Raw genomic sequence first — 27231 nt, 5'->3', positions numbered from 1 at the left:
CCCACTGTATAACATCCAACCCCAAGCGCTCCATTGCATAACATCTGGCCCCCAGGGTATAACATCCGGCCCCCAGCCCCGGTGTATAACATCTGTCCCCTCGCTCCCTCCCCCTGGTGTATAACATCCGGCCTCTCGCCCCCCCGGTGTATAATATCCATCGCCTCGCCCCCCCCGCCAGTGTATAAAATCCATCCCCTCAACCCCACTGTATAACATCCAACCCCAAGCCCTTCTTTGCATAATATCCGGCCCCCAGGGTATAACATCCGGCCCCCAGCCCCGGTGTATAACATCTGTCCCCTCGCTCCCTCCCCCTTGTGTATAACATCTGGCCTCTCGCCCCCCCGGTGTATAATATCCGTCCCCTCGCCCCGGTGTATAATATCCGTCCCCCCGCCCCTGGTGTATAATATCCGTCCCCTCGCCCCTGGTGTATAATATCCGTCCCCTCGCCCCTGGTGAATAATATCCGTCCTCTCGCACCTGGTGTATAATATCTGTCCCCTCACCCCTGGTGTATAATATCCGTCCCCTCGCCCCTGGTGTATAATATCCGTCCCCTCACCCCTGGTGTATAATATCCGTCCCCTCGCACCTGGTGTATAATATCCGTCCCCTCGCCCCTGGTGTATAATATCCGTCCCCACGCCCCCCGGTGTATAATATCCGTCCCCTCGCCCCGGTGTATAATATCCGTCCCCCCGCCCCTGGTGTATAATATCCGTCCCCTCGCCCCTGGTGTATAATTTCCGTCCCCTCGCCCCTGGTGTATAATATCCGTCCCCTCGCCCCGGTGTATAATATCCGTCCCCCCGCCCCTGGTGTATAATATCTGTCCCCTCACCCCTGGTGAATAATATCCGTCCCCTCGCACCTGGTGTATAATATCCGTCCCCTCGCACCTGGTGTATAATATCCGTCCCCTCGCATCTGGTGTATAATATCCGTCCCCTCGCACCTGGTGTATAATATCCGTCCCCTCGCACCTGGTGTATAATATCCGTCCCCTCGCACCTGGTGAATAATATCCGTCCCCTCGCACCTGGTGTATAATATCCGTCCCCTCGCACCTGGTGTATAATATCCGTCCCCTCGCACCTGGTGTATAATATCCGTCCCCTCGCACCTGGTGTATAATATCCGTCCCCTCGCCCCGGTGTATAATATCCGTCCCCCCGCCCCTGGTGTATAATATCCGTCCCCTCACCCCTGGTGAATAATATCCGTCCCCTCGCACCTGGTGTATAATATCCGTCCCCTCGCACCTGGTGTATAATATCCGTCCCCACGCCCCCCGGTGTATAATATCCGTCCCCTCACCCCGGTATATAATATCCGTCCCCTTGCTCCTCAGTGTATAACATCCAGCCCTCGGACAGTATAACATCTAGCCCCTCGTACCCCTAGGGTATAACATCTGGCCCCTCGGCCTTGTATAACATTAAGACTCTCGCCCCCCACCAGTGTATAACATCAATCCCCACGCCCCCCGGTGTATAACATCCGCCCTCCCATGCGGTGTGCTGTTACTAACATATGACAGAATGGCTGGTGGTGCAGAGCTCTCTGATACCAGCGCGGTCCTGTAATAGGAGCCACCGGGGTAACAAGTCTGGATATTACATTTCTTCCCTCCTAAATCTTCCCCCATCACATGTGAGTGATATTATTAAGGAGTGGAAGGAACTGCAGCAACTCAGGAGACCCCAGAACATTACAGAGCGGGGTCACTGAGTGCTGAGGAGCAGAGGGCAGAACGCTCTCCTGACTCCATAACTGCAGAGTCCAGATCTACTTTGGTAACAACATCACCACAAACACTGCGCCCCCGCCTGGAGCTTTATGGCCGAGCAGCTGCATGCAGCCTTACATCACCAAGCACGATGCCGAGCGTCGGATGGAGTGGTGTGAAGCCGCCACCACAGGACTCTGGAGGAGACCTGTTCTGTGCAGTGACGGATCACACTTCTCTATCTGGCATCTGATGGACGAGTCTGGATTTGGTGAATGCCAGGAGAACGTTACCCTATTAACTGCATTGTGCCCGCTGGGCAGTTTGGTGGTGGAGGTATGGCCTTGTTTTTAGGGGGTGGTCTAGGCCCCTTAGTTCCAGTGAAAAGATATCTTAATGCTTCAGCACAAGACATTTTAAACAATTGTAGCTTCCAACCCTAAGGGAATAGAAGAGCAGAACTGTTTCCCACACGTTCTCAACCTCAACCCCACTAAACACCTTTAGGATGATTAATTAGAACAAATACTGGAGAATGGCAGCATAAATATGTCACCGCCACATAGGGAAGAACAATGTCAGGCACACATCAATTACATTGCCATATGTCTGCTCAGGCTTAGAATGGCTGACCACTCGGAGAATGACATAATACCTACAAAGAAACCGAACAAAAGGTCATTAAAGGAATTGACATAAAACCCCTTTATTAGTCCATCCATGGTTATAGAACGACACTGCACAGAGGAGGGCGCACACACCATTGATAGAAAATATTACAAACCGCACCTAGGCCATCCAAACCACTGACTATAAAGAAGATCAATTGTGGCAATGAGTCATATACAGGGGATGCCGACACCTACAGATGCCAAAACATTCCTATATAGGGACCACCATCTCAATATGCAGAAATGACTACTGCCCCATAGACGTCATTGTAAGTACACCCCAAGATTGCTTTACTGTGACAAGATCAATTGTGTCCTATGAAAACTCAAAGAAAAGAGGGGGGAACATAACATAGATATGGAAAGAACATAGGAATATGGTGAAATGTATGAAGGTGCTCGGCATACTGAGCTGTGATATCTGTAGAGGGACGGACTCCATATTAACATCCTGGATATGGATTAGAATAGGAGGCCATAAAAGCCCCTGTAGGTGTAATGTGGAGGGGGCACAATACCTTTCTCCATGTAGTGTATAATAAATAGAACATGGTATTGGAAAGTTTGCTGCCAGCCATGATGTTTGCACAAACCTGTTTCGATCATTTCCCTGACCACGTCACGAGCGTGCCCCTCTATGGTGACGAGAGCCCCCAATGTGCTGCGAGTCTGCTGGGACAATTTGCCTCCTCGCAAATTGCTCCAAATACCCAGATGTACTTCTATAAAACCCTGCTACAAACAGCATGGAAAACTCAATGCAGATGGATTAATTTTATGCTGGTATTATGGGAAATCCCATACAATGTCTTCCCTTATTGGTAGATATGACGAGAGTAGAGATGAGCGAATGGATTTGCAGGACTCTGGTCCAACAGTCCGGTCAGTATTCCACGGCCGCAGGACCGGAGCCCCGTGAACCAGCATCTCCGGCTCCTCTTTTGATGTCGATGTCATAGTTGTGGTGTGAGGCACAAATGACATCATGCCTGGCCGGCTAATCAAAAGAGGAGCCAGGGATGCCGGCATGTAAGAGGCGGTTAAGCAAGGCTCCCATCCAACAGCCACAGACTACTAACCTGCTCTCTTAGACCAAGGTCCTGCAAATTTAGTTGCGCATCTCTAGACAAGATGCATGAATCAATGCAAAATCCCAACAATACTATGGAGCCTTTTGGGTACCTTCAAGATATTGAGCCGCTGTACAACTGCAACCCCCAGGAGAAGACCCCTGGGCAAGAACACTACATGGGCTCTTTGCAGTCTAATAACGTACTGTGAAATAAGCTGCTTGCATCCTTGGATGTGAATGTGGGTCCCCTTACCTCTGTTGCACCAATGGTATATCCCCCCCTGGAAACTCCTATAAGCTGCGTCTCTGGGTATGACAGTCTATTAGCAGGAGAACTCATGAAGTCTGTCTATGAATGTATATATATGTATTTCTCCCAGAAAATTATTACAATTACACGTTTTGTTGTTCACATGTTTATTTCATTTGTGTATATTGGAACAACACAAAAAGAAGATATTAGTCAACAATTTTGGTTCTCAAGTCCTCAGACAGTTCTCTTCTCCTCTTTCTGTTCTCCCTGCTTAGTGTGGCACGTAACAACGCAAAGACTGAGTCAACTTTTCCCCTTTGTATCAGGTTTCAGGTGTGATTTTCATATTGCCCGCACCTTTTACTTGCCACAGGTGAGTTTGAACGAGCATCACATGCTTGAAACAAAATTGTTTACCCACAATTTTGGAAAGATGCCAACAATTTTGTCCGACCCATTTATGGGGTTTTGTGTGAAATTATATCCAATTTGCCTTTTTTTGTGTTGTTCCAATACATACAAAGGAAATAAACATGTGTATAACAGAAAATACACATGCAATTTTTTATGGAAAAATACTTCATTTTCTGGAACAACTTCAAGGGTGCCAACACTTCCGGCCATGACTGTTTATAGTGAAGCAACCTTGATCAGTAAAGGAGCTTATGCCGTACCTCCGGGCCACTGCCGATAGCTTCATGCACTTCACTTGTCCAGAACATGAGACACACAGAGCACGACCTGTCCCGGCCATTCCCTCACCCAGTCTTTTCTTGCAGTCGCAGGGTATGCCTTTTAAAAAAGAAAGTTAAATTACGTTGACAGAAGCATTTAAGAGAGGGACAACCTTACTAGTATTATCTAGCAAATTCATTTCTACCGATTGCAGGTAGAAGATCTGCTACCTGGCTCTATTGCAAGAGATACATCATCCACAAATCATTCACTGCCGCCAAATAATCTTATACAAATATAAAAGAACTAGATGGTGGCCCGATTCTAATGCATCGGGTATTCTAGAATAGGTATGCGGCCGACCGGGTGCAATCAGCAGAGCTGTGTTTAAATTTGGCGCCAAAATCGCTGATTGGTCGCGTTCGGCAACCGCGACCAATCAGCAAAGCGGTGTTTAAATTTGGCGGCAATATCGATGATTGGTCGCGGGCGGCGGCCGCGACCAATCAGCGAACCGTGTTAGTGAGGACTGGAGAGCGTGTTTAAATTTGGCACCAAAATCGCTGATTAGTCGCGACCAATCAGCCGAGCGGTGTTTAAAGTTGGCGCCAATACTGCTGACTGGTCATGGCCGCCGACCGCGACCAATCAGCAGAGCGATGCAGAGCGGGGTTTAAATTCGGCGCCAAAATCACAGATTGGTCGCCGGCCGTGACCAAACAGCAGAGCATTCTTTAAATTTGGCGCCAAAATCGCTGATTGGTCGAGGCCGGCGACAGCGAACAATCAGCAGAGCGTTGTTTAAATTTGGCGCCAATCTCGCTGATTGGTCGCGGATGGCGGCCGCGACCAATCAGCAGTGCGGTGTTTAAATTTGGCACCAAAATCGCTGATTAGTCGCGGCTGGCGGCTGCGACCAATCAGCAGAGCAGGGTTTAAATTTGGCACCAATAATGCTGATGGGTCTTTGCCGGCGACCGCGACCAATCAGCACAGCGGGGTTTACATTTGGCCCCAATGCTGCTGATTGGTCTCGGCCGGCGACCGTGACCAATCAGCAGAGCGTTGTTTAAATTTGGCACCAAAAACGCAGATTGGTCGCGGCCGGTGGTTGCGACCAATCAGCAGAGTGAGGTTTAAATTTGGCGCCAATACTGCTGACTGGTCACGGCCGACAACCGCGACCAATCAGCAGAGCGTTGTTTAAATTTTGCGCCAATACTGCTGATTGATCTCGGCCAGCGACCGCGATCAATCAGCAGAGCGTTGCTTAAATTTGGCGCCAATCTCGTTGATTGGACGCGTCCGGCGTCCGCGTCCAATCAGCACAGCAGTGTTTAAATGTGGCGGCAAGATCGGTGAATGGTCGCGGCCGCTATTTAAATGTGGCGCCCAAATCGGTGATTGGTTGCGGGCAGCGGACGCGACCAATCAGCAGAGCGGTGTTTAACTTTAGCGCCAAGATCACTGATTGGTCGGGTGTGGAGAGCGCGACCAATCAGCGAATCGTATTGGTGAGGAGCGGGGAGCGGAATCGTATTAGAGAGGACAGGGGAGCGCCGCTGCCTGTGCGGCTACTTCCGCTGCGAGAACCCGGGACATGAGCGGGCGCTCGGAGCAGAAGTATCCCGACCCGCAGCGCCGCTCCCCGGTCCTCCCTTCACACCCTAGCCGCTGATGTCCCCACAGTATCCGCAGGGTGTTACAAAGGTCCGGACATTTGTGTTCAAAATCGCTGATTGGTCGCTGGCGCTGCCCGCGACCAATCACCGATTTGGGCGCCAATTTTAAATATCGGCCGCGACCAATCACCGATCTTGGCTCCACATTTAAACACCGCTGTGCTGATTGGTCGCCGACGCTGGGCGCGACCAATCACCGATTTTGGCGCCACATTTAAATTTAAATAGCGGCCGCGACCAATTGGATGTCAGCGCCGCTCCCCGGTCCTCCCTTCACACCCTAGCCGCATGGATGTCAGCGCCGCTGCCTGTGCGGATAGTTCCGCTGCAAGAACCCGGGACATGAGCGGGCGCTCGCAGCAGAAGTATCCGGACTCGCAGCGCCGCTCCCCGGTTCTCCCTTCACACCCTAGCCACTGATGTCCCCACAGTATCCGCATGGTGTTACAAAGGTCAGGACATCTGTGTTAAAAATCGCTGATTGGTCGCTGGCGCTGGCCGCGACCAATCACCGATCTTGGCGGCAAATTCAAACACCGCTGTGCTGATTGGTCGCCGACGCTGTGCGCGACCAATCACCAATTTTGGCGGCACATTTAAATAGCGTCCGCGACCAATCAGTACAGCGGTGTTTAAATGTTGAGCCAAGATCGGTGATTGGTCGCGGCCGATATTTAAATTTGGCGCCTAAATCGGTGATTGGTCGGCGGCAGCGTCAGCGACCAATCAGCGATTTTTAACACAAATGTCCGGACCTTTGTAACACCATGCGGATACTGTGGGGACATCAGCGGCTAGGGTGTGAAGGGAGGACCGGGGAGCGGCGCTGCGGGTCGGGATACTTCTGCTGCGAGCGCCCGCTCATGTCCCGGGTTCTCGGAGCGGAAGTATCCGCACAGGCAGCGGCGCTGACATCCATGCGGCTAGGGTGTGAAGGGAGCACCGGGGAGCGGCGCTGACATCCAATTGGTCGCGGCCGCTATTTAAATGTGCCGCACAAATCGGTGATTGGTCGCCGACTTGGCCCGCAACCAATCACTGATCTTGCAGCCAAAGTTAAACACTACGGTGCTAATTGGTCGCGGACGCTGACAGCGACCAATCACCGATTTGGGCGCCACATTCAAATATCGGCCGCGACCAATCACCGATCTTGGCTCCACATTTAAACACCGCTGTGCTGATTGGTCGCCGACGCTGGGTGCGACCAATCACCGATTTTGGTGCCACATTTAAATAGCGTCCGCGACCAATCCGCACAGCGGTGTTTAAATGTGGAGCCAAGATCGGTGATTGGTCGCGGCCGATATTTGAATGTGGCGCCAAAATCGGTGATTGGTCGCTGTCAGCGTCCGTGACCAATCAGCACCGTAGTGTTTAACTTTTGCGGCAAGATCCGTGATTGGTTGTGGGCCAAGACCGCGACCAATCACCGATTTGTGCGGCACTTTTAAATAGCGTCCGCGACCAATTGGATGTCAGCGCCGCTCCCCGTTCCTCCCTTCACACCCTAGCCGCATGGATGTCAGCGGCGCTGCCTGTGCGGATACTTCCGCTCCGAGAACCCGGGACATGAGCGGGCGCTCGGAGCAGAAGTATCCCGACCCGCAGCGCCGCTCCCCGGTCCTCCCTTCACACCCTAGCCGCTGATATCCCCACAGTATCCGCATGGTGTTACAAAGGTCCGGACATTTGTGTTAAAAATCGCTGATTGGTCGCTGGCGCTGCCCGCGACCAATCACCGATTTGGGCGCCAAATTTAAATATCGGCCGCGACCAATCACCGATCTTGGCTCCACATTTAAACACCGCTGTGCTGATTGGTCGCGGCTGATATTTAAATTTGGCGCCCAAATCGGTGATTGGTCGCGGGCAGCGCCAGCGACCAATCAGCGATTTTTAACACAAATGTCCGGACCTTTGTAAGACCATGCGGTTACAGTGGGGACATCAGCGGCTAGGGTGTGAAGGGAGGACCGGGGAGCGGCGCTGCGAGTCCAGATACTTCTGCTGCGAGCGCCCGCTCATGTCCCGGGTTCTCGGAGCGGAAGTATCCGCACAGGCAGCGCCGCTGACATCCATGCGGCTAGGGTGTGAAGGGAGGACCGGGGAGCGGCGCTGACATCCATGCGGCTAGGGTGTGAAGGGAGGACCGGGGAGTGGCGCTGACATCCAATTGGTCACGGACGCTATTTAAAAGTGCCGCACAAATCGGTGATTGGTCGCTGTCTTGGCCCGCGACCAATGACTGATCTTGGCGCCAAAGTTAAACACTATTGTGCTGATTGGTCGCGGACGCTGACCGCGACCAATCACCGATTTGGGCGCCAAATTGAAATATCAGCCGCGACCAATCACCGATTTTGGCGCCAAATTTAAATATCGTCCGCGACCAATCACCACAGCGGTGTTTAAATGTGGAGCCAAGATCGGTGATTGGTCGCGGGCAGCGTCGGCGACCAATCAGCACAGCGGTGTTTAAGTTTTGCGCTAAGATCAGTGATTGGTCGGGTCCGAAGACCGCGATCAATCATCGAATCGTCTTGGTGAGGACCGGGGAGCGGCGCTGCCTGTGCGGCTACTTCCGCTGCGAGAACCCGGGACATAGCGGGCGCTCACAGCAGAAGTATCCCGACCCGCAGCGCCGCTCCCCGGTCCTCCCTTCCGCATGGAGGTCAGCGACGCCGGCGGTCCTTCCGCTGCTACCGGCCGGGAGATGAGCGCCTCGCGGCGCTCATCTTCCGGCTGCATCTCCATCCCGCAGATGGGTCCGTCGGTCGGGTTCCTTCTGCTGTTGCCGGCCGGGAGATGAGCGCCTTGCGCCGGTCATCTCCCGGCTGCATCGCCGCTCAGCTCCGTCCCGCAGATGAGCCGCTAACGGCCGCCATCTTTTTTTAGAAATCCCCCGGCGCTGATTGGCCGCTGCCGGACCAATGAGCGACGCGGGATTTCCTGGACAGACAGACACACAGACAGACAGACGGGATAAGACGATTATATATATAGACTAGATTAGTTCCAATTAATGCTTTTGGTCTGTAGGTAGATCCGTACCATTCGTGACCGAGCAATAACATCATGCACGCTCCTTAACATGACATCTTCCCCTTGGATGAGCCACTTCTCCACGGCCCCCCGAGCCTCGGAGGTGGAGATGGTCTGGATGAGCTCTACGCGTTCCCCCTCGGTGCTGTACATGGCTTTGATGTCCAGGTTAGGAAGGAGCTCCAGCTTTGCGATGCCTTCAAAGCCCTTCTTTAGATGTGGTTGGACCCGCAGAGGATCTTTAGTCTCAGAGAGAATTTCTAGCATTTCGTCGTTGGACAGGAAGAAAAAGCTAAAGCGAAAATGCACAATATGATAAAGATGTCATTAAAGTATTGGGTCAGGCGCCATTTGTATTAGTGTCTATGTGAGAAAATAGAAAAGCAAAGCTTTAAAGTAAAGATTCAGTCCCCATACACATTGGATTAAAATAGTTTAAACCTGACGATTGCAGCAGGACCGGCCTACCCACTGATGTGTATGGGGGTCTCCTGACTCTCCCCCGATAGAGGATGTCAGGGCCAGAAGGATCGGGCAGATGGGATTTCAATACCCGGTCTTTTGGTTCTCAGGGGAGATAACCCGCTGCCGGAGGTGTCCAGTACCGACTTTCTCCTCTCTCCCCATTAAAACCACATGACTGTTCAGCAGAATAGGTGGGAGTGAGGAGAAATAGCCAAATAACCATTCAGACCACGGGTATCTCATATGTCATGCGTATGGTTAGCTTAAAGGGGCTATCCAGCTTTGGGAACTTTTTTTTATTTAACTGAAATGTGTATTCCCATCTCCAGGATTCTACCCCAATATGTAGTATGCGTAATAATAATAATATTAGCAAATACCTCCAATTAGAAGTTTAGTATAGTTCTTCTGATTTGTTTTGTCGCTTACCCCATGTGCAGGGCATTGCAGTAGCTTAGGTTACGACCACTAGCAAATAACTGTCACTATATGAGTGGTCGTAACCATGGTTACCGAAGATACTGCAATGCCTTGCACATGGGGAAAGCGACATAGTGAATCAGAAGAACTATACTACACTTCTAATTGGAGGTATTTGCTAATATTATTATTATTACTACGCCTACTACATATTGGGATAGGATCTTGGAGATGGGAATACCCATTTAATTGCGAGTATTTGCGACAATTCAGTTTCATTAAAAATGTTGCACCGTTAGGCTTTTTGTTTCCTGCACATTCAGCTTTGATGTGATCTGTGGTCATAAATCGGCTAAGAGGAGCTGAAAAAAGACAGATTAAAAATAAGTCCAATAGCCAGCGCAACACAGAGCCAATAGAAGGCAAACAGTGCAAAATTATTAATGAAATCCAATTACAAAAATGATTTCAATGCGTTTAAATAAGAAAAAAAAATATTTAAGGAATATATACAATCATTGCAACAAGTGAAAGGACTATACCGTGGGAAAAAAGCCTCTTCTTCTCCAGATAGGCATTCAGCCCTTTCATGATTTTATCCAGAAGCACATTGCTGTCCTGAAGTTTCTCCAGAAGTCCGGTCAGAGAAGTGGCGCTTAAAACCTAAAACAAAGTAGATAGCCCATAAGTAAGATTCCATTATATAGTTATAGAGACTGAAAAAAGGTCACATTCATTGACTATTGTGCCAATAGTTTATATTAAAAGAAAAATTAGAACCTATTTGGATAGAAAATAGAAGATGCGGGAGGCTGGAGTCCAGGCAGTGCGGAGCCCCATAACCCGGGATCCTTGTGATGGAAGCATCAGGACACGGACTCTTGGAAAACATCAATCCTGGATGCAAGATGACCGTGCTTTCTTGTATCAGTCCACCATGAAGCATCCATTTACCTTCGGGTCTTTAACGCAATGTTTCATGATCTCTCTCCAGTTTCTGTCCACAGTCTGGAATAAGCGTCCTTCTTCAGGCATTTGCTGCATGATGTCCTCAGAAGAGAAGATTAAAGCCACTGGGTCGGCACCTTCAGCCATTCATCAATGGTTTCCTGGATCCTTATCAGTCGTTCCTCCCATTGCTTAAAGGAGGAGAGCAAAAAGTTAATTACACATAAAATGAAAAGGATAGAAAAAAAATGCTATCATTTTAGAAGATAAATTATCAATGGATATGAATTCTGAATTGTTGGACATTTGTAGGGAAAGTTTGGTGAGACTCCTTGATACCATCCCCTTTACATGTAAGCTGGAGCCGCATGTAACTTTAGCCTCGGAGATCCTAATGAAACCTTAGCTTCTGCTAATAAGCAAGTGAAGATTTTAAGCTGAGTGACAACATTTACTGTGGGTGGGAACTCCTTAATCCCTTCAGGACCGGATAATTTTTTGTTTTGCATTTTTTCCTTCCCTTCTTCAAAAAGCCATACATTTTTTAATTTTTCCATTGATATAGCTGCAAGAGGCTATGTAATGTGCTGTAGCTTAACCCCTTCCCAACATATGACATACTGTTAAGCCATATGCCATGTTCCTGCAGATGTGCAAAATTTGGACCTGGGCCCCCACCAGCATGTTGGTCAGATGTATGGGCCCTTGTAGCATTCTAGATCCGATAATGATGCGCGTGTTCGTCCCTGCCTTGGATGTTTCCCATTGTAGCCCCATCCTATAATAATGTCTCTCATTCTAGGCCCCTTCCTGGTATAATGTTCCCCATCCTGCGCCCCTTCCTGTTATAATATCCCCGATCCTGGGCCTCTTCCTGTTATAATATCCACCTTCTGTGTATAATACCCCCCATCCTGAGCCCCTTTCAGCAATAACGTCCCAATCCTGGGCTCCTTCCTGGTATAATGTCCTTGGTCCTGGGCCTCTTACTGTAATAATGTCCCCCATCCTGGCCCCTTCCTGTAACAATGTCCCCAATCCTGGTACAATGTCCCCCATCCTATAACAATGTCCTCCATCCTGGTATCCTGTCCCCCATCCTAGGCCCCATTCTGGTATAATGACCTCCATCCTTGTGCCCTTCCTGGTGTAATGTCCTTCATCCTGGCCCATGTCATGGTATAATGACCCCCATTCTGGTATAATGCTCCCTATCCTGGGCCCTTTCCTTGTATAATGTTCCCCATCCTGGGCCCCTTCTTTATATAATGCTCCCCATCCTGGGCCCCTTCCTTGTCTAATTCTCCCCACCCTGAGCCCCTTCCTTGTCTAATGCTCCCCATCCTTGGCCCTTTCCTGGTATAATGTTCTGTCGTTCTTTTCTAATACATTAAATAAACAAAAATAAATGATTCTTCTTACCTTCCTGCGCTCCCACGACATGCGGCGTCTTCTTCTGTAGCTGATTTCAGTGTGCCGGCAAGGGCAGCGCATGACGTCACTTCCATGCGTCGCTCGTGACTGGCACGCCGACATCAGCTACTGGCCTTTGATTGGCTGGCGGCATGCATTGCAGCTCAGGGACCCGGCATGTCCCTGCGCAGCAATATACTTCAGCCGAATGTGCGTCCTCAGACTGTGGAAGTGCCATAAATATATGAGATGGGAATACCACTCTGCCACTGTGCGTTCCTTTATGCACTTTACCCTCCTTTTTGGCACTCTTTGTGGTAAGAGGCTACCTTAAAAAATGTTTTATGTGACATGTATCTGATTATTTGTGGGCAGGAGCATTATTTAGATGGATACCTGATGCATATGGCAAGTGTAAATCCAATGACTATGGAATACTTCTGGATTACTTTTTGATATATTATTACACTCATTGGATTGTCTTGATATACTAACCTTATGCTATATTATCTATATTGCTCATGTCCCACTGTGACCATATGCGTGACCATATATGTATACTTTGTAACATATCTTGCTACATTGGTAATCTAATTAGTGTCTTTATACTATCCGTATTATGTCATTTCTCTTTTTACTATGTACGTTTTTTAACTTGATGGAATAAAAATTTATATTTTTTATGCCAATTAACTCTTTCTTCTCCTATGTACCCATGTGTTTCATGAGTTGGCTCAGTTTGGCAAATCTGGGATATATTTCCCCCCGGATATGCCAACTTTACCCCTATAGGGTCTATTTAGTTGTATCACTCTGAGTCTATGTCTGATCCAGAGATACAATAATGAACATGAATCCTTATATATCACGGATCTTGCAGCCGCCTTTACCTGCTTGGACATAAGTGTTACATAGTTACATAGTTTAAAAGGCCGAAAAAAGACAAGCGTCCATCCAGTTCAGCCTATTTCTTGTGCACTGCAGCTATTCCGCAGCGTTGATCCAGGGGAAGGCAAAAAAAAACCATGCGCTATAGGCCAATTTACATCATTGAGGAAAAATTCACTTCCCGACTCCAATCTGGCAGTCAGATTAAATTCCTGGATTAATTAACTATCACTAAGCATAAGATGTAATTTTATTGTTCTCAAGAAAGGCGTCCAGTCCTCTCTTGAACTCATTAAGTGAGTTGGACATCACCACTTCCTCTCCCAGAGAATTCCAGAGTCTCACAGCTCTGACCGTAAAGAATCCCCTTCTATGCTGCTGCAGGAACCTCCTTTCCTCCAGACGCATAGTGTGCCCCCTCGTCTTTGTCACCATCCTTGGTATAAACAGGTCATGGGAGAGATCTCTGTACAGCCCCCTGATGTATTTATACATGTTTATGAGGTCTCCCCTAAGCCTTCTCTTTTCCAACGTAAATAGGCCTAATTTGGACAACCTCTCTGGGTATTCTAGTCCCTCCATTCCCTTTATTACCTTAGTCGCCCTCCTTTGTACCCTCTCTAGCTCCAATATGTCTTTCCTGAGTACCGGAGCCCAGAACTGTGCACAATATTCTAAGTGCGGCCTTACCAGCGCTTTATACAGAGGAAGAACAATGTTCTCATCATATGCCCCTATTCCTCTTCTGATGCATGCCATGACTCTATTTGCCTTCGCAGCTGCTGCCTGACACTGGGCACTCCAATTTAATTTGCTGTTAACCAAGACGCCCAGGTCCTTCTCCATGTCAGATTTCCCCAACGGTTTCCCATTTAATATGTATGGGTGACTGCTGTTTTTCTTTCCCATGTGCATGACCTTACATTTATCGGCATTGAACCCCATTTGCCATTTTTTGGCCCAACTCCCCAATTTATCTAAATCCTCCTGTAGCTGTGCCCTATCCTCATCTGTATTAACTACGTTACAAAGTTTAGTATCATCTGCAAATATTGCTATTTTACTATGCAACCCTTCCACTAGATCATTAATAAGTATATTAAATAATATAGGGCCCAAGACAGACCCTTGAGGCACCCCGCTAGTCGAGACGCAGTTATAAAAGGAATCCAATTTGTCCGCATTAATCAACTGCAGGGCATCTTGATTGGCAAATAGATTGATCACGTTGGGGTACCAAGTGTTCAGCAACTTTTCTTCTGTCTTGGCACAAGCCAAGGATCTGCTGTTCCTCAGGGATTCACATTCTACAGGACCCCTGGACCCGACAAAGAATAAAGCACTTTATCATATTAAACCTGACAGGGCACACCTGTGAGGTGAAGACCATTTCCGGTGACTACCTCTAGAAGCTCATCAAGAGAATGCCAAGAGTGTGCAAAGCAGTCATCAAAGCAAAAGGTGGCTACTCTGAAGAACCTAGAATATAAGACATATTTTCAGTTGTTTCACACTTTTTTGTTAAGTATATAATTCCACATGTGTTAATTCATAGTTTTGATGCCTTCAGTGTGAATGTACAATTTTCATAGTCATGAAAATACAGAAAAATCTTTAAATGAGAAGGTGTGTCCAAACTTTTGGTCTGTACTGTATATATCCACCCATATACAGTATACATATACACACATATACAGTATACATATATACCCACCCATATACAGTATACATATATATACACACATATACAGTATACATATATACACACCCATATACAGTATACATATATATACACCCATATACAGTATACATATATATACACACCCATATACAGTATACATATATATACACACATATACAGTATACATATATACACACATACAGTATACATATATACACACATATACAGTATGCATATATACACCCATATACAGTATACATATATACACACATATACAGTATACATATATATACACACTTATACAGTATACATATATACACACCCAGTATACAGTATATATATATATATATATATATATATACACACACACCCATATACTGTATATATATATATATATATATACACACCCATATACAGTATACATATATACACACATATACAGTATACATATATACACACATATACAGTATACATATATACACACACATACCAGTATACATATATATATACACACGCCCATATACAGTATACAGTGCTGGCCAAAAGTATTGGCACCCCTGCAATTCTGTCAGATAATGCTCAATTTCTTCCTGAAAATGATTGCAATCATAAATTCTTTGGTATTATTCTCTTCATTTAATTTGTCTTCAATGAAAAAAACACAAAAAGAATTGTCCTAAAGCCAGATTGGATATAATTCCACACCAAACCTAAAAAAGGGGGTGGACAAAAGTATTGGCACCCTTTGAAAAATCATGTGATGCTTCTCTAATTCGTGTAATTAACAGCACATGTAACTTACCTGTGGCACCTAACAGGTGTTGGCAATAGCTAAATCACACTTGCAGCCAGTTAACATGGATTAAAGTTGACTCAGCCTCTGTCCTGTATCCTTGTGTGTACCACATTGAGCATGGAGAAAAGAAAGAAGACCAAAGAACTGTCTGAGGACTTGAGAAACCAAATTGTGAGGAAGCATGAGCAATCTCAAGGCTACAAGTCCATCTCCAAAGACCTGAATGTTCCTGTGTCTTCCGTGCGCAGTGTCATCAAGAAGTGTAAAGCCCATGGCACTGTGGCTAACCTCCCTAGATGTGGACGGAAAAAAAAATTGACGAGAGATTTCAACGCAAGATTGTGCGGATGGTGGATAAAGAACCTCGACTAACATCCAAACAAGTTCAAGCTGCCCTGCAGTCCGAGGGTACAGCAGTGTCAACCCATACTATCCGTTGGCGTCTGAATGAAAAGGGACTGTATGGTAGGATACTCAGGAAGACCCCACTTCTTACCCCGAGACATAAAAAAGCCAGGCTGGAGTTTGCCAAAACTTACCTGAGAAAGCCTAAAACGTTTTGGAAGAATGTTCTCTGGTCAGATGAGACAAAAGTAGAGCTTTTTGGGAAAAAGCATCAACATAGAGTGTACAGGAAAAAAAAAGAGGCATTCAAAGAAAAGAACACGGTCCCTACAGTCAAACATGGCGGAGGTTCCTGTCACGCTGTCTCTGTATACTGGAGGTAGGGGGCCTAAGCTGACCCTAAGCTGGGGCCCTGACTAATCCCTCAACCTGGAGGTACTGTTAAAGGTACAGAGGTCCAGGCCGCCAGCGTAACCCCTACCTCCTGAAGATCCCTGCACCTCAGTAATCTAGTCCTGAGAAGGACCCCGATCACAACCAAAGGGAACAAGAAATAATATGCCCAAACACAGTATTTAGACGAACGAGACAGTACAAGGGAAAAACCAAAACCACCTTGCATACAAACAACTTCTCAACTACAACAGAGGGAAAACCAACGGGAAAGGAGATAAATGATAAAGCGAGGAAAGGGAAAAAACACTTCCAAATACACTTATCTCAGCAACTCCAAACACCACGATCCGCTCTGTCAGTCTGAATGAAATGCTTTCACCGACACCTCCCAAACAGACCAGCAGGTATATGAAGGAGTCTCACTACAGAAGTATTGATTGCAGCTGGGCGAGGCTGGACCTCATCTAGCCCAGAGAGAGAGAGAGAATTAACTCCCTCACTGCCGAGAAACACAAAGCAGCAACAAGTCAGCTGCGAGAAGTCAGGCTGTGTACTCGTGACGATCTTCGTGGCAACACACCCGTGACAGTACCCCCCCTTCTACGAGGGGCCTCCGGACCCTCAGGGCCAGGTTTATCCGGGTGAGTCGTGTGGAAGGCCCGAACTAATCGGTCTGCGTTAATATCCGACACAGGAACCCACATCCTCTCCTCAGGACCATACCCCTTCCAATGAACCAGGTACTGAAGGGACCGGCGATTAAAGCGTGAATCAATGACCCTCGATACCTGGAACTCCAAGTTACCATTGACAACCACTGGAGGGGGAGGTAAAAGTGACGGTACCACCGGCGCCACATACCTCTTAAGCAATGATCTGTGAAACACGTTGTGAATTTTAAACGTAGGGGGGAGGTCAAGACGGAATGCCACCGGATTAATAATAGAACTGATTCTGTACGGCCCGATGAACCTGGGACCCAGTTTCCAGGAGGGAACCTTAAGTTTTATATTCCTGGTAGACAACCATACCCGATCGTTCACACTTAGGTCCGGACCAGACACTCTCCTCCTATCAGCCATACGTTTGTATCGGTTCCCCATAGTATTCAGATTCTTCAGCACCCCTCTCCATACTGAAGCGAGTGATGAGGAAAATCGTTCCTCCTCAGGAACCCCCGAAGAGCCCCCCCCACTGAAAGTACAAAACTGGGGGTGAAAACCATATGCCCCAAAAAACGGGGACTTACCAGTGGACTCGCTCCGCCTATTATTAAGAGCAAACTCTGCCAGAGGTAAGAAAGAAGCCCAGTCCTCCTGGTTCTCTGACACAAAACACCGGAGATATGTCTCCAAGCTCTGGTTCATACGTTCCGTCTGACCATTGGTCTGAGGATGAAAAGCCGATGAGAATGACAACTGCATCCCCCGCCGAGCACAAAACGCCTTCCAGAACTTAGACACAAACTGAGACCCCCGATCAGACACCACCTCGGAGGGTACCCCGTGAAGCCTCACAATCTCCCCAATGAACACCTGCGCAAGAGTTTTAGCATTAGGGAGAGCCGGAAGAGCGATAAAATGTGCCATCTTGCTGAACCTGTCCACTACAACGAGTATGACCGTTTTACCCGAAGACGGAGGGAGGTCCGTAATAAAGTCCATAGACAGATGAGTCCAAGGACGCTCCGGGATCTTCAAAGGTAAGAGGGCCCCAGACGGACGGGTATGTGAGGTCTTAGAGCGCGCACAAACCCCACAGGACGCGACAAAAGTTACCACCTCCTTATGTAAATTAGGCCACCAAAACCGACGCGAGAGGAGATCCACAGTAGCTTTACTCCCCGGGTGTCCTGCAAAAACTGAGTTATGGTGTGCCTCGATCACCTTTTGTCGCAACTGATCTGGAACAAACAATCTCCCTGGAGGTCCAACAGGGGCGTCCCCCTGAGCCTCCAATACCTCCTCCTCCAGCTCAGAGCATACTGCCGAAACCACCACCCCCTCCTGAAGGATAGGAATCGGGTCGTCCGTATTCCCGGCCCCCGGGAAACTACGAGATAAGGCATCCGCCTTTACATTTTTTGACCCAGGACGATATGTAACGACAAAATTAAACCTGGTAAAAAACAATGACCACCTAGCTTGTCTGGGATTCAGACGTTTCGCGGACTCCAGATATAGCAGGTTCTTGTGATCGGTGATGACGGTGACCGGATGAACAGCCCCCTCCAGAAAATGGCGCCACTCCTCAAAAGCTAACTTAATGGCCAAGAGTTCCCTATTGCCGACATCGTAATTCCTCTCAGCGGACGACAATTTTTTAGAGAAAAAGGCGCACGGATGCCACTTACCAGGGGACGAACCCTGTGACAATACTGCTCCCACCCCTACCTCGGAAGCGTCTACCTCTACAATGAATGGCTGAGACGCATCAGGTTGAATGAGTATGGGCGCCGAGGCAAAACATTTTTTCAAAGAGGAGAATGCTTGACAAGCCTTGTCAGACCACCTAGAAAAATCCGTCCCCTTTTTAGTCATGTCAGTGAGAGGCTTAACCATGGACGAGAAATTACGAATGAACTTCCGGTAATAATTAGCAAACCCCAGGAAACGTTGTAGTGCCTTAAGATTCTCTGGCCGATCCCACTCAAGAACTGCCCGCACTTTCCCAGGGTCCATACGAAAACCGGACGCTGAAACCAGGAAGCCTAAAAACTGGAGTTCCTGTACGGCGAACACACACTTTTCCCACTTGGCATACAGTTTATTATCCCGCAAGATCTGTAACACCTGCCTAACGTGCTCCTGATGAGACACCAGATCCGGCGAGTAAATTAGGATATCATCCAGATATATGACAACAAACTGCCCCACCAAGCGGCGAAAAATGTCATTAACAAAGTGTTGGAACACCGCCGGGGCATTAGTCAGACCGAATGGCATGACAAGGTTCTCATAATGCCCCTCCGGAGTGTTAAACGCCGTCTTCCACTCATCCCCCTCCTTCATCCTAATCAGATTGTACGCCCCCCTGAGATCCAACTTAGAAAACCATTTGGCGCCCACGATCTGATTAAAGAGATCGGGAATAAGTGGGAGCGGATACGGATCTCGGACCGTAATCCGATTAAGTTCACGGAAATCCAGGCAAGGGCGTAGGCCTCCATCTTTCTTCTTAACAAAGAAGAACCCCGCAGCCACCGGTGAAGATGAAGGTCTAATATGCCCCTTAGCCAGACTTTCTGAGATATAATCCTTCATGGCCTGCCTCTCAGGACCAGAAAGGTTATACAACCTAGCTTTAGGTAACTTGGCCTCAGGGAGCAGTTTTACAGAACAGTCATACACGCGATGAGGAGGTAGTTCCTGACACCCTTTCTCCGAGAATACATCCTCAAAGTCCGCCAGAAATGGAGGTAGGACCCAAGGAGTAACCGCACCAATGACCGTGTTCATGCAGTTTTTATTACAGAATTTACTCCATTAGCTTATCTCCCTGGTTTGCCAATTAATAACCGGGTTATGCTTAGCTAACCAAGGAAGGCCCAACACAATAAGAGTGGGAAGACCCTCCAACACGTAGCAAGACAACAGTTCTTTATGTATTGCCCCCACTTGAAGTTTTACGTCATGCACAACTTGCAAAAAACTTCCCTGCCCAAGAGGCCTGGCATCGATCGAGAATATGGGGATGGGTTTAGCCAACTCACTCAACCGCATACCTTGAACCCGGGCAAACCGAGCATCAACCAGATTAGCCCCGGCCCCACTATCCAGAAGAACAGATATCCTCTCAGTTCTCGTACCCACCACCACCTCCGCCGGTACGAGAAACTGAGACGAACCTAGGGACGAAATACCTACTCCCAGATTGCCGTCCACCACACAACCTGGGATCAACAGTTTTCCGACGACTCTTCACTCTGCAAGGGACGGGATGGACACCCCCCAATAAAATGTCCCTTTCTCCCGCAGAAGAAACACCTTCCTGCCTTATGGCGCACCACCGGTCCCCTCCCCCGAAATGATGTCCCTCCTAATTGCATAGGCTCCTCAGGACTGACCAGGGGAACCACCATATGAGGGGACCTTGTAGGAGGTGGAGTCATCACAGGGGGTAGAGTTATCCCGCACCTCTCCCGAAGCCGTCTGTCCACGCGAATAGCGAGGGCCATAGCGGCTTCCAGAGACACGGGAGAGTCATACTGTGCCAACACATCCTGTAATTTGTCGGATAACCCATGACAAAACTGGCTCCTAAGAGCCGGGTCATTCCACTGGGTGTCCGTGGCCCACCTACGGAACTCCGAACAGAATTCCTCCGCCGGACGATCTCCCTGCTGGATCCTACGTAACTTAGACTCAGCAAGGGAGATCCGATCTGGGTCATCATATACGAGTCCCAGGGCAGCGAAAAACCTATCCACTGACTGGAGAGCCGGGGAACCCGGGGGAAGAGAGAACGCCCAAGATTGTGGGTCCCCTTGTAGGAGCGAGATGACAATTCCCACCCTTTGTTCTTCACTCCCCGATGACCGAGGCCGCAGCCGAAAGTACAATTTACATGCCTCCCGGAAAACAAAAAACTTGTCCCGCCCCCCAGTGAACCTATCAGGGAGAGCTACTTTAGGTTCTGGTCCGGCTTGCTCCTGAGGATGCCAAACCTTGGACCTAACGTCCGCCAGCTCCATGGACAAACTCTGCAATTGCCGAGCTAGACCGGCTACTGGATCCATAGTAGCTGGAGAAAAACTAAGTGGGTCGGTGAAAATGTCACGCTGTCTCTGTATACTGGAGGTAGGGGGCCTAAGCTGACCCTAAGCTGGGGCCCTGACTAATCCCTCAACCTGGAGGTACTGTTAAAGGTACAGAGGTCCAGGCCGCCAGCGTAACCCCTACCTCCTGAAGATCCCTGCACCTCAGTAATCTAGTCCTGAGAAGGACCCCGATCACAACCAAAGGGAACAAGAAATAATATGCCCAAACACAGTATTTAGACGAACGAGACAGTACAAGGGAAAAACCAAAACCACCTTGCATACAAACAACTTCTCAACTACAACAGAGGGAAAACCAACGGGAAAGGAGATAAATGATAAAGCGAGGAAAGGGAAAAAACACTTCCAAATACACTTATCTCAGCAACTCCAAACACCACGATCCGCTCTGTCAGTCTGAATGAAATGCTTTCACCGACACCTCCCAAACAGACCAGCAGGTATATGAAGGAGTCTCACTACAGAAGTATTGATTGCAGCTGGGCGAGGCTGGACCTCATCTAGCCCAGAGAGAGAGAGAGAATTAACTCCCTCACTGCCGAGAAACACAAAGCAGCAACAAGTCAGCTGCGAGAAGTCAGGCTGTGTACTCGTGACGATCTTCGTGGCAACACACCCGTGACAGTTCCCTGATGTTTTGGGGTTGCTTTGCTGCCTCTGGCACTGGACTGCTTGACCGTGTGCATGGCATTATGAAGTCTGAAGACTACCAACAAATTTTGCAGCATAATGTAGGGCCCAGTGTGAGAAAGCTGGGTTTCCCTCAGAGGTCATGGGTCTTCCAGCAGGACAATGACCCAAAACACACTTCCAAAAGCACTATAAAATGGTTTTAGAGAAAGCACTGGAGACTTCTAAGGTGGCCAGCAATGAGTCCAGACCTGAATCCCATAGAACACCTGTGGAGAGATCGCAAAATGGCAGTTTGGAGAAGGCTCCCTTCAAATATCAGGGACCTGGAGCAGTTTGAAGTGACCGCGGGCAAGGCCGCGCATTGGTATCTATGATCTGGCCCAGCAAGATCCCCACACACAGACTCTATCTTGACAACCGTATCTTTACTCGCATACATTTTTAACACAGCAAAGAAAAAAAAACAATAAATGACAACCGTAAATATGCACAGTAATAACGTGTACTGATAAGCTGACCCTCACTGTCCCTACTCACACGTTACCAGTCCTTTACTCCAGAAGGATGTGTCCCCCGTCGCAGGCCTGTCTGTCTTTGCAGGAAGGCGTCCCAGCCGGAGAAAAAACAGGAACAGCAGAATTCGCGGAAACAAAGGAAGGGATACTTCGGCCTCTCGCCAGAGGTCCCGCTTACAGTCTCTCTGATCCGGATAGAAGCTCTGGTGGGTCCCCTTATGTAGTCCACACTCCAGTAGCAGGGAGTGTAACAGCTGAATCCTTCAGCAGTGCAGGAGCTGGGGAAGGCTCCGAGGATATGGTGTCAGATAGAAGAAATCACGTTGAGAGTCTCTCCTGCGCCACACACGAGGGCCTGCACACCGTCCTGGCTCTTTTCACAGACCACAGCAGACTCTGCGCGCGCTTTTTCCTGCTTCCCACTTTGGTCACGTGACTCTCTAGGGCGGGACACAGGAGGCTCAGTCTTTTTCTCTGTCATCACACCCTGCGCAGGTGCAACCTCTGGCCACAAGGTGGCAACATCATCCTGTGTAATCACTTCTGTAACAGGCTCTATATCAATTATCACAGAACAGCCAGAGACGGCCAGCTCACTACAAGTTTGCCAAAGAAGAATGGTCTACAATTCCAGCAGAGCATTGTAAGAAACTCATTGATGGTTACCGGAAGCGGTTGTTCGCAGTTATTTTGGCTAAAGGTTGTGCAACCAAGTATTAGGCTGAGGGTGCCAATACTTTTGTCCGGCCCATTTTTGGAGTTTTGTGTGAAATGATCAATGATTTTATTTTTGCTTCATTCTCTTTTGTGTTTTTCCTTGCAAGCAAATTAAATGAAGATAATAAGACCAAAGAATTTGTGATTGCAATCATTTTCAGGAAGAAACTGAGTATTATCTGACAGAATTGCAGGGGTGCCAATACTTTTGGCCACCACTGTACATATATATATACACACACATACAGCATACATATATACACCCATATACAGTATACATATACACACATCTACAGTATACATATATATACACCTATATACAGTATACATATATACACACCCATATACAGTATACATATATACACAGTATAGATATACACACACATATACAGTATACATATATATACACACACATACAGTATACATATATACACACCCATATACAGTATACATATACACACCCATATACAGTATACCAGTATACATATATACACACCCATATACAGTATACATATATATATACATACAGTATGCATATACACATATACAGTATACATATATATATATACATACATATAGAGTATCTATAATATAACGCTACAAGCGTCCCTCTGTCTGAAGCCTTTATAGTCTGCGCTAGTGCGACACGCCTGCACAGTCTGGCTCCAGACTGAAGAACGCATGGAGCCGTTACAGGTAAGAGGAGTGTATGGTGCTGGAGATCGAGGTATGCGTATACACTGAACACATACCGCGATCTCTGGCGCCATACTTACATACTTACCTGACCGGGATGAGCGCTACCGCGGCGCCTCTGTTCGGTCCAGAGTCCGGGGGAAGAGGGAGGCATTGAAATCGGCACATGCGCATAGCGCTATCCGGCGCCATTTTACTGAAGACACATTTGCAATGTGTCTTCAGCAAAATGGAGCCGGACAGCGTGGTATGAGCACACGCGTACTTCGGCGCCGCACTCCTCCCCCGGCCTCCAGCAGAACGGGAAACAGCGCTGGAGCACAGGGAAGAAAGGTGAGTATAAGTGTTTATTTTCTTGTATGGGTGTGTAGCATGATAGGGATGAGGGGTGCCATACATACCAGGATTGGGGGGTGAGGGGTGCCATACATACCAGGATTGGGGGGTGAGGGGTGCCATACATACCAGGATTGGGGGGTGAGAGGACCATACATACCAGGATTGGCGGGTGAGGGGACTATCCATACCAGGATTGGGGGGTGAGGGGTGCCATGCATACCAGGATTGGGGGGTAAGGGGACCATGCATAACAGGATTGGGGGTGAGGGGACCATGCATAACAGGATTGGGGGTGAGGGGTGCCATGCATAACAGGATTGGGGGTGAGGGGTGCCATGCATATCAGGATAGGGATGAGGGGTACCATGCATACCAGGATTGGGGATGTGAGGGGGTACCATAGATACCAGAATAGGGATGAGGGGGTACCATGCATACCAGGATTGGGGGTGAGGGGTACCATGTATACCAGAATTGGGGGGTGAGGGGACCATGCATACCAGGATTGGGGCTGAGGGGTGCCATGTATACCAGAATTGGGGGGGGGACCATGCATACCAGGATTGGGGATGAGGGGTGCCATGCATACCAGGATTGGGGAATGAGGGGTGCCATGCATACCAGGATTGGGGAATGAGGGGTGCCATGCATACCAGGATTGGGGGTGAGGGGTGCCATGCATACCAGGATTGGGGAATGAGGGGTGCCAAGTATACCAGGATTGGGGGTGAGGGGTGCCATGCATACCAGGATTGGGGGGTGAGGGGTGCCATGTATACCAGGATTGGGAGGTGAGGTGACCATGCATACCAGGATTGGGGAATGAGGGATGCCATGTATACCAGAATTGGGGGGTGAGGGGACCATACATACCAGGATTGGGGGGTGAGGGGACCATGCATACCAGAATTAGGGGGTGAGGGGTGCCATGTATACCAGGATTGGGGAATGAGGGATGCCATGTATACCAGAATTGAGGGGTGAGGGGACCATGTATACCAGGATTGGGGGATGAGGGGTGCCATGTATACCAGGATTGGGGGTGAGGGGTGCCATGCATACCAGGATTGGAGAATGAGGGGTGCCATGTATACCAGGATTGGGGGGTGAGGGGACCATGCATACCAGGATTGGGGGGTGATGGGTGCCATGTATACCAGGATTGGGGAATGAGGGGTGCCATGCATACCAGGATTGGGGAATGAGGGGTGCCATGCATACCAGGATTGGGGAATGAGGGGTGCCATGCATACCAGGATTGGGGGTGAGGGGTGCCATGCATACCAGGATTGGGGGGTGAGGGGTGCCATGTATACCAGGATTGGGAGGTGAGGGGACCATGCATACCAGGATTGGGGAATGAGGTGTGCCATGCATACTAGGATTGGGGGGTGAGGGGACCATACATACCATGATTGGGGGGTGAGGTGTGTCATGCATACCAGGGTTGGGGGTGAGGGGACCATACATACCATGATTGGGGAATGAGGTGTGCCATGTATACCAGGATTGGGGGGTGGAGGGACCATGCATACCACAATAGGATGGGGGCAGCACAAATACCAGGATGGGAGACCATATACCAATAAAAATGCTCGCCACCCGGGCGTAGAACGGGTTCAATAGCTAGTACATATATACACGCATATATACAGTAATACAGCATATACATACACATATATATACTGTATATCCCCACACACACACATATATACAGTAATACAGCATATACATACACATATATACTGTATATACACACACACACACATATATATATATATCTGGCGACAGGGCCCCGCTGCGTCCTCTGTGTCTCTGTACAGATATAAGTGTAACACGTACTGGATCCAGCACAGGTGACAGTCTGCCATAGAGCTGACGTGCAGTACATACACTGTGTTATGGGGGCGCTCACCTGTGCGGACCCCGCGCTCCGGCCGCTACTTCTCTGCTCATATAAGGTCTCTCATTCTGCCATTAAACAATTCGGTTGTCATGGCAGCGGGGGTGGGGCGTTGGTAGGGGGCGTGTCTGATATAGGACAGATTGGGGCGGGGCTGTCATGCAGTGTTTGTCTCATCGCTGTAATTTCCTGCTGTTGCCACCTGGTGGACAGCATTGGTCAGTACGCGCTGAGAATGCTCACATGGTGGGGGAGGGGCAGCTTATATATGTATATACACAGTCACAATGCAGTTAGGGTTATGTTCACACAGTGTTTATTTAAACGATTTTTTCCACATTATAAAACTCAGAGTTGTCAGGAAAAGCATTGCCTGTATTTTTGATGTATGCCTCACACTAAATACATTTTTGAAGATTTTTTTTAATCTTCCATCCTATACTCGGGCACTGGCTGTATATTGTTGTGGCCCCGGGACTTGCTTAGATCCGCTGGGTGGCATTGCCAGCTACATTGCAGTAAATGGGTGACCTGAAATCCCACATTTATCCTGTGACCAGTTAGGGACTGTTTTTTCTTAAAGAAGGGGCTCGAGTTATTAATCCCAGACAATCCATTAATGGAGTTTCCAGTAGTATAATAATGATGATTTATCCTGGGGATGGGTTATCAATATCAGATCGGTGGGCTCCGACACGCGGCACCGGCTCTACCCATCACTTGTTTGCAACGCTCAGATGTAAATAGTGTGAAGATCTGAACATCACTGCTCCATTCACTGTACTGTGGGTCCTGCAAGTCAGCTAATATTCATGTAATAGGAGCTGATCTGCAGCACCAGGTAGCAGCCACTACACAGTGACCAGAGCTGTGATGTTCAGCTCCTCAACAATGTTTACATCTGATCTCGACCGAAGCTGCAAACAGCTGATTAGTGGAGGTGACACGTGCCGGACCCCCACAAATCTGATATTAATGAGATAACCAGGGGATAGGCCATCAATATGTTTGTCCTGGAAATTCCCTTTAAGGCCCACCTGCACATACTATGTATATATATATGGCAAAGAGTGGGAAGGGGTTAATCAAAGGCTCATAAAACGGACAAACAACACAAATATTGGTTTCTATCTTTTACACATTTGGGGTAGCCCTTAAGAGGG

The 27231-nt window shown here is 48.4% G+C and overlaps 1 protein-coding gene across 2 annotated transcripts in view; it reads right to left on the bottom strand.

The window, feature by feature from the left end:
- Positions 1-26163, bottom strand: part of LOC141191725 (dynein axonemal heavy chain 12-like) — a 27048-nt gene extending 885 nt beyond the window's left edge. Inside the window, exons 1-6 of one of the 2 annotated variants that reach the window (XM_073661663.1) lie at positions 26081-26163; positions 14640-14746; positions 10973-11157; positions 10561-10681; positions 9143-9425; positions 4406-4523 (exon numbers count right to left, since the gene is read on the bottom strand). In XM_073661663.1, coding sequence (XP_073517764.1) covers positions 9394-9425; positions 10561-10681; positions 10973-11113 — 294 coding nt within the window. In that variant the 5' untranslated portion in view covers positions 11114-11157; positions 14640-14746; positions 26081-26163 and the 3' untranslated portion in view covers positions 4406-4523; positions 9143-9393. Of the gene's footprint in view, positions 1-3712; positions 4524-9142; positions 9426-10560; positions 10682-10972; positions 11158-14639; positions 14747-26080 lie in introns of those variants that run through there. The other variant, XM_073661662.1, reaches the window with a different exon arrangement.
- Between the last annotated feature and the right edge of the window lie 1068 nt (positions 26164-27231).

This window comes from Phyllobates terribilis, unplaced genomic scaffold (genome assembly GCF_046119375.1).
Source record: "Phyllobates terribilis strain yellow unplaced genomic scaffold, ASM4611937v1 Scaffold_51__1_contigs__length_9155689, whole genome shotgun sequence".
NCBI lineage: Eukaryota > Metazoa > Chordata > Amphibia > Anura > Dendrobatidae > Phyllobates > Phyllobates terribilis.
Note: the sequence above shows the minus strand (reverse complement) of the source record. Positions and strands in the feature narration are given on the sequence as shown.